The sequence below is a fragment of the Artemia franciscana genome, chromosome 9 (genome assembly GCF_032884065.1).
Source record: "Artemia franciscana chromosome 9, ASM3288406v1, whole genome shotgun sequence".
Lineage (NCBI taxonomy): Eukaryota > Metazoa > Arthropoda > Branchiopoda > Anostraca > Artemiidae > Artemia > Artemia franciscana.
In genome coordinates, this window is record NC_088871.1 from 18,564,817 (window position 1) to 18,579,769 (window position 14,953).

Here is a 14,953-nt window from a genome sequence, read left to right on the forward strand (position 1 = left end):
CCGGGACAGAAAGATAGACCAAGTGCCATAAAAAGCCAACTAGAACTTCGGATCTCCAGTCTAACGAGCCCCCTCTGAAGTTTACACAACAACTTTTTCCATAGAAACCTTATATGCCCCCGGGGCGTAACTTACTACCTTCGACCAAAGGGCTGGGGGTTGTATTCTTCAAAGACATAATTACAGGACCTTTCATCTACGCTGAACAAAATGGGTATCTTGAAATCTTATTGGATGTATTTAGGGACAAGATTGGCATCGGGGGGGGGGCAGATGGATGCCCTCCAATCAGTTTCGACTTTCAAAAAGCGCGTAAGTCCCTTTTGAAATATCTACGATAACTACTTCAATACAAAGTGCCATGGTCTACACATAGAGAACATATTTCTCAGTAACATATACTGTATTGAAGCAATGAACAAATTGCCTAACTTACAGCCCTTAACCTGAGGACTGTAGGGAGGTTGACATCCCCTAAGAGATAATTACTGGACTTTCAACAATGCTGAACAAAATAATTCTCTTGAAATTTTGATTGGATGTGTTTTGGGGAATGTCCCTTTTGAGAAAGGGACTGGCTGCCCTTCATTCACTTTTGGCTCTTAAAAAGGGCACTAGATCTTCAGACTTCTAATCAAATGAACCCCATCCTATCCCAAGTTTATACAGCAATCTGTTCCATAAAAACTTTATTTTCCCAGGGCATAGCTTACAACTCTTGCCACATAGACTCTGGAGGATTGTATCCACCTTGAAGGCATACTTATGTGCTCTTTGGGCTATTATGAACAAACTCAATATCTCAAAAATTTCCCCGGATGCTTTTGGAGAAAAGGGAATGTCAGGGAGGGGGGGGGGGGCTAGTTGATATCCATTAATTTTTTACTCTTAAAAGAAAAGTAGGACTTTGAATTTCCAGTCAAATGAGCCTCCTCTAAAGTTAACACAACCTGCCCTTCCATAAAAAGCTTATATGTCGCTGGGGTATGACTTACAACCCCTGGCCCCAGATTCTGGGGGATTGTGTCAACCCCAAAGGCTTTGTTCTGTGATCGTTGGACCGTTTTTGAATAAACCTCTAGCTCAAAATCTCCATCAAATGCATCTCAGGAAAATAGACCATAAGGGGGGGGGGCTTGTTGCCTTCCGATCTGTTTGACTCTTAAAGAGGGCACTAGAACTTCTATTTTCTAATCCCACGAGCCGTCTTTCCCCGGAGCAAAACTTACAATCCTTGCCTTGAGGGCTGTGGGAGGTTGTCATCCCCAAAGATATAATTCCCGGACCTTTACGTTGAACAAGATGGCTATCTTAAAATTTTGATTGTATGTATTTGGAAAATGATGGGCGGAGGGGGGTTTGCTGGTTGCCCTCCAGTCACTTTGACTACTAAAAAGGGCACTAACCAATTCAATTTCCAATCGAATGAGCTTCTTGTGAATTTTCTATGAAAACTCCTTTTATAAGAAGTGCCCTGGTCTAAAAAAAAAAAAAAAAAATCTTCCCACCTCGCTCTTTACTTAGGTAGCGCTATTGCACTGCCCATGATAACTTTCAGTTTAGCACAAAACGGTATCGAGTAAAATTACCAACAAATTACGAAAATCGTATGTTAGTTATACATAAGCTGCTCAAGGCAGCTTATGAAGAATTACTTATGCGAGAAAAAATAAACAGACTCATTTAGAATAAAAATATTTTAGATTCAAAAAAGAGTTTTCTTTTGTCTGGAAAGGTAGAGGACAAATGGATTTAAATTCAGATTCGGAAAATGAGATAGAAATATGCGAGAAAATCAAATAATCCAGAAATGCAGTGAGGAGGTAAGGAACTTGCAAACGTTAAAATTTTACAGGGATGTTAAGATAGTTTATGGGCAAGAGTTCTACTTTAAGCTGAGTTTGCCAGCCAAATTTCTCACTTATTCAGTGCAGCTTAGGTCTAATTGCTTTCCAATTAGAGGAAGATTTAAAAAAGGTTGCAAATAATAGAAGCTTTAAAGAAGACAAGTATACGAGCTTTGTTAAAAAAGAATTAAACCTTTAGTTATTAAAAAAACTATTCATCAGAAACAACATTTTTACACTAGTCTCCTTCAAAATAGTCCCCTTGGGCTGCCACTCACTTCTCCGAATGATTCTACCACTATGAGAAGCATCACTGGTATTGGTCTCTTGAAATGACGTGCAGCTGGTCCATGAAACTGTACATCATGTCTTCTTTGGACTAAAATCTGGTCTCTTTCATTGGGTATTTTTAAACTTGGGAAATGCCAAAGGTCACATGAAGCCACGGCAGGAAAGTAGGGAGCCTGAAGAAGCACAGGTGTGTTGTATTTGGTCATGGGACTTTGTATCAAATGTGAAGCATGGATGGGTGCATTCTCGTATGGCCCGCTGTCCTTAGGTCCAGCTGTTCGCTTCTTACAGCCTCACAAAGGCGATTCCAAAACAACTCGGTAGGATTCTTTGGTGATGACTGTGACATCTAGAGCGTACTCGTGATGAACCCCGTCACTGGATTCAAAGAAGACTGACTTTGACATTAATTCAGATAACAACTTGATTTCAGTGTCGTACCTATAAACCCAGGTTTCATCGCCAGTGATCACTGTATTGAAGAAATTGAATTCTCAATTTACAGTGCCTACTATGCCCTGTGCGATGGGAGATGTTTTTACTCAATGGTTCGCAGCTTTGGCACGAACATTGCTGAGATTCTCCTGAGGCTCGAATCCTCAGTCAAAATGAAATAAAGCGAACCCATATTCAAGGTCACTTCGTCAACAATTTCTCTGATCTTGATCCAATAATTCTGCATCACCAGAGTACTTGGTCAATAAAAATCTCGTTCTTGGATGTTGATGGTCTGTTAGAACGTGCTTCAGTCGCTACTGATGTGCAGCCATCTTTGAAGTGGTTGTATGACTCAAATATCTGTGTGGTTTCCACTGCTTTTTCCCCCAAAGGCCTGGTGGATCCTGCAGGTTGTCTTCACTTGGGAATCACCAAGCTTTACACAAAATTCAATACAATACCTTTGTTCTCCCTTTTCTGTAATTTTATCAAAAACAGAATTTGATGATACATACTTCCACTTCTTCACTCATCGACAGTCTGCGTGCGAATGACAGCTTCTGCAGCTAGGGAAAAATTTATAAATGCCCATCGGAACTGGCTCCATACGCGCATCAAATCCTGCCTCCTTGGCATCATTTGTTTACGCACAAGATATTATGGTCGGATACATTTTGACCAAACCTCGTACTTATCCGCTTTACAAAGATGAGGCGGATGATTTTGGGGCATTGTTTGAGTCGGTACCAGGGGCTTTCTACAATCAGGAGAGGTACATTTCGGAAATTCGAATTTTTACTTCCAGATGTCTTAAAAAGTATACTTCATAGTTTATTTTTAGAATAGCAAGGTAAGTTGAAAATGTGTTTATTAAAACAAAGTGTAAGCTAATTCATTAATTGTAGTGTTTCATCTACGTAATTAATTTATCCGCTTTCTTTGTGATATTATATCATTTGTGCATTGTCTTTACGTGGCGTTTTTTTTTTGCTTCAAATACACTTTATCTTATCTAATATTAAAAATATTGTAATAGATGTACCGTAACCGTGATAATAACTACAAAAAAGATGGGCGAATTTACCTTATTCCGCAGACCTTCATTACGTGGTGTTGATTTAGATGTAATGCCTCAACAGATGCCTTTATAACACGACGTTTTAAATCTTCTGGCAAAATATCAGCTAGTCTCCCAGCAGCCCAGATACATTCACCAAGCAAAAACGGGGGAGCTGAAAAAAAGCTTGAACTTATATTAGTAGTTTCATTAGGCTCGCAACCTTCATTTTAGGAAAACGAAGATCACGACTTTATAAGATAGGTAAAAGATTTGTTTGGGGGGTATTGGATTATTTACACCGATTGGAGTACTCATATCTCTCTCCAAGGTGATATGACACAAATTAACTATACGTTTTTCAGTGGCTAAGTCTACAATTGCGAAGGTTATATGCCCGTCCATACATTTTATTTTTCCAACACCTAACAAGGTAAAAATACTTCAATGTACTTTATAAAACAGCATTTGATATCTTAAATACAATTATAAACTGAATAAATAAACGGACTGAATAAGTTTAACACAAAAAAAAAAATTCTTTTAAGTCATTTTTCTTTTCTTTCACAAATCCATTCTTGGATTATATAATGTTTAAAATTTTGGGTTTCCAAAAGCTGTATTGTCGCTTAAATATAAAGGTTTACCCTACAGACCCTCCCGCCTCGTCAGATCATTATTACAAACTATATCAGCTGTATATGTGACCTATCTATGGGTAAATGCAAAGTTATTTAAAAGTGTACCATAACAGACAAAATAGTTCCTAGTCATGCAAGTAGATACAAAAAAAAAAAAAAAAATTATCAAAAGAAATAAAGATATGGTGACAAATAATTCAAACAGTCTACCTTTAAACCAACAAGCAGATTTGAGCTCAGCCTAAAGGATCAGGAAAAAATTTCTCAAGCCAAAAAAGACACGTAACGAATAAATAAAAAACAGGTAACCTGAGCAGAAAACCAAGTTGACTTGAATCTACGTTTAAATACATCACTATTATAAACATGACTCTCTGCCCTACTATCTACTGATTCTAACCTTTTGACCAAGAATTTTCTACCCAAAGTTTAGAAGTCACGCCCTACATCATATTTAATAAAATGGAACAGATCCTGTCAAGTCTGTCGCAGATCAGGGTAAAAAAAAAGAAAAAAAAAAAAAAAAAAAAGAAACGCACTGTCCTATGTCCTATAGACAAAAACACATTTCATTTAGCAGATACTGGAAGAAGGAAGAGGGTTAAGGTAACAATTGAATATATTATGAAGCATAATGGAAACATCTCTGTTTTCAAGGATTTCTTGCGACTTCTAGAAACTGAGCAGACCCATGCTACTGTTGGGCCCACCCTCTCTACCCTGACAAATAATTTGTAAGATAATAACTCAATTGAAGTTCTACGAATGCTAAGCCATAACTTTGTCAAGACAACAATGTTGTTAAATAATATTTTTGCAACGACAAAGAAATAGTTCGTGTGCACAATGGGAATGTCTAAGATAAAAAAAAGTGTATACAGATGCCTCTTTACCCTGCCAATACTGAATAAAAAGAAAACAACTGAGAGGCAGAAGATAGAGTTTGTTTGGATGTTCATCTTCACTGGGTAAATTTTACGATACGAATTGTGTCTCCAGTGGAAACCCTTTAGGCACCCAGGGGAAAACTTCAAAACTTCAGTGAAGCTTTCCTTACCATTATTTAATTTATATTTTATACGGCAGCAGGTTTGTCCGAAAAACGTGTTTCAGAACTACTCCTGTCAAAAGTTCACAGGCCTTGAAGTCCTGGACTTTACAGGACTTTAAACCAGACGCAATTGAAAGTTTGTCGTTGTTTAAGGAAACTATTGTATGTACAGCGTTTTATTCAGCGCAGCATATTGATACATATTCCTAGAGGTTGTGTTTTTCCTGTAGCACTAGCGATGTCTATTGTCTTTGTGCTAAGACAAGATTACTATGCTACAAGCTTGTGCTATGGGCAATGCTTATCATTTTAAGTGAAAATAAAATAAGTAAAGCAAGTAAAATTAAGCTTATTTACTTGTCCTTGCCCGTCAAATTCGGATCTAAATTTCCAATGATAGATCCTTCGGATTGAAGCATTTTAGAATAACAATAATAATAGTAATAACAAGAGCTAAGAGCTCATATGGCACTTGTGACGAGGCAAGAAGAGCTAAGAGCCAAGAGCTCATATGGTATGAAATCTAACAAAATTATAAGAATCAATAGATTGATTTAAAATCAAAATCAGAGGCTTAATGCCGGTCAGGATTTAAAATAAGAGCTCTGAGTCACGATCCCCTTCTAAATATGAAAATTCACTAAGATCCGATCACCCACTCGTAAGTTATAAATACATCATTTATAAATACATCATAAATACAAATGGTCAAATCTGGGAAAACGACTTTATCAAGTCAATTTGTGCAGGTCCCTGACAAGCCTACAAATTTTCATCGTCTAGCACGTCCAGAAGCACCGAACTCACCAAATCACTGAACGCCTCCCCCCAACTCCCAAAAAGAGAGCGAATCCGGTACAGTTACGTCAATCAAGTATCAAGGACATTTGCTTATTCTATCCACCAAGCTTCATCCCGATTCATCCACTCCAAGTGTTTTCCAAGATTTCCCCCTCCAACTCCCCCCAAGGTCAAAAGATCTGGTCGGGATTCGAAATAAGAGCTCTGAAAAATCAATTCCTTCTAAATATCAAATTTCATTAAGATCCTATCACCTATTCGTAAGATAAAAATACCCCAATTTTCACGTTTTCCAAGAATTCCGGTTTCCACCTCCAACTCCCCCCAATGTCACAGGATCTGGTCGGAATTTAAAATTAAAGCTTTAAAGCACAAGATCCTTCTAAATATCAAATTTCATTAAGATCTAGTCACCCTTTTGTAAGTTACAAATACCTCATTTGTCCAAATTCCCCCCCCCCAACTCCACCAAAGGGAGCAGATCCGGTCTGGTTATGTCAGTCACGTATCTTAGACAGGTTTTTATTCTTCCCATCCAGTTTCATCCTGATCTCCCCGCTTTAAGTATTTTCTAAGATTTCCGGTCCCCCCACTGCCCCCCCAATGACGCTGGATCCATTTGAGATTTAAACTAAGAGATCTGAGTTACGTGGTCCTTCTAAATATGAAGTTTCATGAAGATCCGATCACTCCTTCGTAAGTTAAAAATACGTCATTTTTTCTAATTTTTCAGGATTAACCTCCCCCCCCCCCCCCCGATAGAGAGGATCCCGTAAATCATGTATCTAAGACTTCTGCTTATTTTTCCCACAAAGTTTCCCTCCAATCTAATCAATCTAACCAATCCAATCAATCCCTCCAATCTAAGCGTCCCCCCGATGTCCAATCCAACTCCCCCCGATGTCACCAGATCCAGTCGGGATTTAAAATGAGAGCTTTGAGACACGATATCCTTCTAAATATCAAATTTCATTGAGATCCGATCACCCCTTCGTAAGTTAAAAATACCTCATTTTTCTAATTTTTCAGAATTAACCCCAGCCCCAACTACCCCAAAGAGAGCGGATCCGTTCCGGTTATGTCAATCATGTATCTAGGACTTGTGCTTATTTTTCTCACCAAGTTTCATCCCGATCCCTCCACTCTAAGTGTTTTCCAAGATTTTGGGTTTCCCCCACCCAACTCCCCCCAATGTCACCAGATCCGGTCAGGATTTAAAATAACAGCTCTGAGACACGATATATTTCCAAAGATCAAATTTCATTAAGATCTGATCAACCGTTCGTAAGTTAAAAACATTTCATTTTTTTTCTATTTTTCCGAATTAACGGGCCCCCCACTCCCATCCCCCCCCCCGATGGTCAAATCGGGAAAACGAATATTTCTAATTTAATCTGGTCCGGTCCCTGATATGCTTGCCGAATTTTATGAAGATCCGATCACTCCTTCATAAGTTAAAAATACGTCATTTTTCTATTCAGAATACCCCCCCCCCCCCGACAGAGCGGATCCGTTCCAATTATGCAAATCACGTATCTAAGACTTCTGCTTATTTTTTCCCACCAAGTTTCATCCCGATCCTTCCAATCTAAGCGTTTTCCATGATTTTAGGTCCCCCCCAAATTCCCCCCAATGCCACCAGATCCGGTCGGGATTTAAAATAAGAGCTTTGAGACACGATATCCTTCTAAATATCAATTTTTTTTGACATCCGATCACCCGTTCGTAAGTTAAAAATACCTCATTTTTTCTAATTTTTCAGAATTATCCCCCCCCAACTACCCCAAAGAGAGCGGATCCGTTCCGGTTATTTCAATCATGTATCTAGGACTTGTGCTTGTTTTTCTCACCAAGTTTCATCCCGATCCCTCAACTCTAAGTGTTTTCCAAGATTTTAGGTTTCCCCCTCCCAACTCCCCCCCATTGTCACCGGATCCGGTCGGGATTAAAAATAAGAGCTCTGAGATATGATATCCTTCAAAATATCAGATTTCATTAAGATCCGATCACCCGTTCGTAAGTTAAAAATACTTCATTTTTTCTATTTTTTCCGAATTAACGGGCCCCCCACTCCCCCCCAGGGCAAATTGGGAAAACGACTATTTCTAATTTAATCTGGTCCGGTCCTTGATACACCTGCCAAATTTCATCGTCCTAGCTTACCTGGAAGTGCCTAAAGTAGCAAAACCGGGACCGACAGACCGACAGACAGACAGACCGACAGAATTTGCGATTGCTATATGTCACTTGGTTAATACCAAGTGCCATAAAAATTAATAAAAAATATCCTTTATTTTTCCCATTTTAATAACCAACAATCTATCAAAACCTATATAAATGAATAACCTATTGGATCCTATCGAAACCTAAGTATCAAAAATATATTGCAACTAAATTTATTTTTTCAGTGAAATTTACAAAGCAAAGACAGTGAGCGTTATATAATTCTCATGTAATATAATCTTCATTAGGATAACACGAAAAAGAGCTTATACAAAAGCTTCAGTTATTTATTTTTTACTGAGAACTTTAATAGCAAGTTCTTAAGAACGAAAACAAGATTCAGAGGGGGCCAAGTATCATTAGAAAGGAAAGCCCGAGTTCTCGCATATTTCCTTTATGAAATAAAAATCTCTTTGAAATAGTCTTTGAACCTATATTGAGGAGTATCCATGGAAAGATCTTGGAGAAATTCCTCAAATAAGTCTTTGGAGAATCCCTACTTGACCCCTCCTCCTCCTGGTATGGATAGGGGCGGGTTGACTTACCATCTCTAATCCTCGGGTCATCAAATATCGATTGAACTACAGTCACTGGGTTAAAGGTAACCAATTGGTCACCCGTTTTGCCCAACACAGACAGTCCAACATACATAGGAGCAACAAGGCCAATGGAGTGCATAGAAACTTCCAAACATTTCCACCAATCTTGTCTGCCTTCATTTTTGTACGTAGTTGCTTGTTCGAGAAGTCGCATCACAGCGTTGCCCAATGCAGTAGGAGCTTCACCTGCTGCAAATTCCTTACAAATATTCTATAAATAAGGGGGTTATGACAAAAAAGGAAACTCATGTCAAAGCATAGCTTCTGTTAAATGAATGATCAATTAAGTAAATATATGACTAAATTCATAAATAATAATAACTGAATATTATGAATATTGATATATTGGTAAATACAAAAAATAACATATACATGGCCGCGGCTGTTGCTTTTGTAACAATTAAGATACATTTTTGATAAAATTAAAATTAATAATTTTTCGGACACGTCAACGAAAAGATTTTAATTAAAGATATCCCTAAAAGTAAACATAATATTATTTTTGGCGTTTTTTATGCGTAATATTCATAGTTATGACCATTCGAGCACAAAAGTCCTATTAGTAGTGTCTGAATTGAAAGTAAGAACGAAAACTTTTAGGCTCATATTTTTCAATTGTTCTCGGGGAGAGACGATCTTCCTGGAAAATCAAAGGGAATTCCCCACATTGAGCAGGTGTAGTTATAAACAAACAGAAAAAATGAAAATTAGTCTAAAGTCTCTTCCCTTGAAAGTAAATATTTTTGGATAAGGTGTGTGTACCAAAGCATAAATGTGTGATTTTTTTCCGCCTATAACCCAGTTCAAATTGGAACTCTTTAAATATTTCAGTTTTTAATATTGGTACAATTTACTCACCTATATATATATATATATATATATATATATATATATATATATATATATATATATATATATATATATATATATATATATATATATATATATATATATATATATATATATATATATATATACATACATATATATATATATATATATATATATATATATATATATATATATATATATATATATATATATATATATATATATATATATACATACATATATATATATATATATATATATATATATATATATATATATATATATATATATATATATATATATATATATATATATATATATATATATATATATAGGCAAAATACCGAATAGGCAAAATAAAAACGCTGATATATACTGTTAACCTTTGTTTTTTAGTTAATTAAAAAAAAGAATTTTGCAAATTCCTGAAATCAATCTTAACACGTTTATTATGTCCCGGTTACTAGACGCCAACTCCGTAGATTAGACTTCAATGCTTATCCAACTTTTTTTGATATTTTTAAAAACAAGTTTAAACTTGAAGCCTAGTTTGTGAAGCTTGTGGATGACCACAATAGTATTAAATTCATGGGCCAGGGTTGTGAAGCATCACAGGTAAAAATCTCTATTAGTTATGCCTCAATACGTTTACCAATTCTACAAACACAAAACTGTTCAAATTTAAATAAAACAGCAGTATTATTGCTGTTTCACACTTGCGCTCTTTTCAAAAATTAATAAAAAAAACTATACGAAAAAGAAGTTTTTTAAAGAAAAGTAAAGGCAATATCAAACTTAAGATCTAACGGCAATATCAAACTAAAGAATAAATGAAACCCAAAATGAACAGAAATCAAATAAAAAAATAACAAGAAAACATACAACATGTACTGATATATATATGAATAAATAAATCTTAAAACAAGTAACCCCGGAGTGTTTGTTATTTGACCTTTGAACAATTGATAACAAACCAGCGACCTCAAAATTTTTATCTGATGTATTTAGAGACAAAGGGCGTGGTGGAGGGGCTAGTTGCCCTTCGATCACTTTTGACTCTTAAAAAGGGCACTAGAACTCTTGATTTCCATTCGAATGAGCCCCCTTTGAAGTTTATATGATGACCCCTTTCATATGAAGTGCCTTTGGAAAATAATAATATTAATAAATATTAAAACATTGGAGCCGCATTGACTTTTCTATAGGTAACATTACAGTATTGCGTTTGATTTTACTTGCTGACCAACAAAATAGGGAAGTCAATCACATAACATAGAAATAATCATGAAGAAAATATATTTAGGGAAAAAAGAACTTGTTAAATCAAAAATGATGCTGGAGTATTGCCTCAGAAAACTGACTAGTTGTTTTAAAATTTCAAAATAAACCTTTTAAGTAATCTCACATTTACATTTTACCCTTTTAACTCTTAATTTATTGTTTTATTATTTATAGATAACTAATTCCATTTTTTATCAGAACTTTTCGAATTGAACCTTCTAATCATCCTTATATTATTTTTTCCTTAATATTTCGTATTGTTAGCTTACAGTTCTTACTAATACAGAATTTTTTTTTAGCACTTCTTAAAATGTTTGAAATATAATAGCGAATAACTTACTAGTGACCCTTGTCCAATAATCAAAAGCATATTTTGCCTTGCTCAGGGTCGTAGCTACAGTATTTTTATTGGGGGAAGGGGCAAGAGAGAGTGCTATTGCAGTAGGTACTATTCAAGCAGTAGCGAAGAATAGTAACTATTTAATAAACACGCTACTTGGTGAATTTAAAACATTACGCAATACATTATAAACAACAAACACACACTAAACAATCATAAATATGATTGCTGGTGCTTGGCCTTTACTTAAATTGTCAGCAATGAGCTACTACAGACGACAGTAGTATAACGTAAACAAGCTTCCGGGTGGGGGAAGGTGAATATCGTATACACTTGGGTTTTATTCAGCCAGATTCACCACTAATCCTGCAGTACATATCACCTTCACTTCCCCTAGACCCCATGCCCAGCACAGAATGCTTAATCTATAACTGAACCAGGCTCTATTCTAAAAGACCCTGGTATCACGGTATTCATTTAATCGTAATCTTGAATAGAGCAACTTGAATAGTTTTGCAGTTTGTGCAAAACTTTCAATATACGTGATTTATTAAAATATTATTTACGATGTTTTATTAATTTGTTTTGTTTTTGGATTCGCCGAATTACATTAATAAATAGCACGGGCATCAAATAGCAAGATATAAACTAAACAAAAATCATATGCAGCGTAATAGTACTGTCTAAGTAAAGATACAGGATAAATCAAAGTATTGCCACAGATTGTGTAACATTATATCGTGGCATATTCCTCTCATTTAAAAAGCGTGGAGCAGATTCCCCGCTATCAAACTCCATGACCAAACTGCAAGCGATTTGACCTATCTAGTTACAGTTAGAATATCACCAAAAAAGGCACTAAGTCTTATTTCTTTTTCGTTTAGGATAATTATATTCACTGTATATCTACAATCTTATTCATCAATGATTGCATTTCCCCTATTTGCATATTTAGAGGATGTATTCATTTCCACATTTTAAGTTTTAAAACAAGAGAATCTGATCTTTAATTGATATATTGTAGGAAGTAAAAACACCTTAAATATCAGGGGGAAAAATTGACCTGAGCAAATGTCACGAAACAGGAAACATAGAATATTTTTAAATTTTTGCCATTAACTAAGCTCACATTTTTACTTGATGACAAGATTTCAAAGGAAGTGTATTTGGAAAAATGTTAATGTGGGACATATTATGGAGCGCAATGGGCTCCTATTTTTCTCGTTTTCCTTGTGTTAAAAACGAGCATGGACTAATGAAAAAAATTATCTGCTCAAAGTAAAGATCAAATTTTACACTTAAAACGAGAAACAATTTTAAAGCTACTTAATAAATTACAGTTCTTTCTTTAAATTATTGCCCCCCCCCCAACAACGCCACTGGCCCTGCTTTCTCATGCAATATTATGTACAAAACAAATAGTAAAAACCAACTTCACTCACCACTAGCACGTCTTGAGCTCTTATTCGGACCGATTTCATAAAAACGTCACTATCTTCATTTATGATGTACGAGTCGACGTTCTCTAAAAAATCTTCGACCTAAAATATATAGCTCAGTCAAGTCATGATTGTAACGTGCTTTTTACTTTGAGTTAAATGAGTATGCGTGTCACACAGATTTGTGACAATTATGTCACACACACACAAACACAGGCACACGCATACGCACACGCACACGCAAAGGTTAAGTGATATGTATTTCCTGATCACGAAAAACAAGCCGTGGTAAAACGAACCAAACAAATTGAAAATGATAGCAATGATTATTGAGTTTTGCATTTTGACATGGATAAGGTAATCAATGCCTACCATACCTTTCAAAATAAACAAGAGCTAAGAGCCCATATGGCACTTGTGACAAGGCAAGAAGAGCTAAGAGCCAAGAGCTCATATGGTATGAGCTATAACAAAATTCTAAGAGCCAATAGATTGATTTAAAAGGAAAATCAGAGGCTTAATGCCGGTCAGGATTTAAAACAAGAGCTCTGAGTCACGATGTCCTTCTAAATATCAAAATTTATTAAGATCCGATCGCCCACTCGTAAGTTATAAATACCTCATTTTTTCTATTTTTTCCTCTCCCTTTAGGCCCCCCAGGCGGTCGAATCTGGGAAAACGACTTTATCAAGTCAGTTTGTGCAGCTCCCTGAAACGCCTACCAATTTTCATCGTCTTAACACGTCCAGAAGCACCAAACTCGCCAAAGCACTGAACCCCTCCCCCCAACTCCCCCAAAGAGAGCGAATCCAGTACAGTTACGGCAATCACGTATCTACGTCATTTGCTTATTCTATCCACCAAGCTTCATCCCGATTACTCCACTCTAAGCGTTTTCCAAGATTTCCAATTTCCCCCTCCAACTCCCCCAATGTCAACAGATCTGGTCGGGATTTGAAATAAGAGCTCTGAGACATGAATTCCTTCTAAATATCAAACTTCATTAAGATCCGGTCACCTGTTCTTAAGTTAAAAATACCTCAATTTTTCTAATTCTTCCAGATTAACACCCCCCAGCTCCTCCAAAGAGAACGGATCCGTTCCAATTAGGTCAATAACGTATCTAGAATTTGTGCTTATTCTTCTCATCGAGTTTCATCCCTATCTCTCCACTATAAGCGTTTTCCAAGATTTCTGTTTCCCTCCTCCAACCCCCTATGTCCCCGGATCCAATTCGAGTAGAAAATGGAGCATCTGAGACATAAGAGCAATCTATATATCAAGTTTCATTAAGATCCGATCACCTATTCGTAATATAAAAATACCCCAATTTTCACGTTTTCTAAGAATTCTGGTTTGCCCCTCCAACTCCCCCCCCCCCCAATGTTACAGGGTCTGGTCGGAATTTAAAATAAGAGCTTTAAAGCACAAGATCCTTCTAAATATCAAATTTCATTAAGATCTGGTCACCCGTTTGTAAGCTACAAATACCTCATTTTTCCGAATTACCCCTCCCCTCCAACTCCACCAAAGAGAGCGAATCCGGTCCGGTTATGTCACTCACGTAGCTTAGGTTTGTTTTTATTCTTCCCATCCAGTTTCATCCTGATCTCTCCGCTTTAAGTATTTTCTAAGATTTCCCCCCCCCCAATGACGCCGGATCCGGTTGATATTTAAAATAAGAGACCTGAGTTACGAAATCCTTCTAAATATGAAGTTTCATGAAGATCCGATCACTCCTTCGTAAGTTAAAAATACGTAATTTTTTCTAATTTTTCAGAACTAACCCTCCCCCATTGATCGGATCCGTTCCAATTATATCAATCACGTATCGAGGTCCGAGGTTACTTCTAAATATAAAATTTCATTAAGATATGAACACTCCTTCGTAAGTTAAAAATACCCTATTTTTTCTATTTTTTCAGAACTAACCCTACCCCCCTCCCCAACTCCCCCAAAGAGAGCGGATCCGTTCCGGTTATCTCAATCACATATCTAGGACTTGTGCTTATTTTTCCCACCAAGTTTCATCCCAATCCCTCCACTATAAGCGTTTTCCAAGATTTTAGGTTCCCCCCAACTCCTCCCAATGTCACCAGATCTGGTCGCGATTC

At 36.5% G+C, this 14,953-nt stretch overlaps 1 protein-coding gene across 1 annotated transcript in view; it reads right to left on the reverse strand.

The window, feature by feature from the left end:
• Positions 1 to 14,953, reverse strand: part of LOC136031093 (importin-9-like) — a gene marked incomplete in the record, with an annotated part of 117,031 nt that overhangs the window by 60,800 nt on the left and 41,278 nt on the right. The window contains 3 exon segments of the mRNA XM_065710375.1: positions 3,661 to 3,808; positions 8,895 to 9,159; positions 12,843 to 12,941. Coding sequence (XP_065566447.1) covers positions 3,661 to 3,808; positions 8,895 to 9,159; positions 12,843 to 12,941 — 512 coding nt within the window.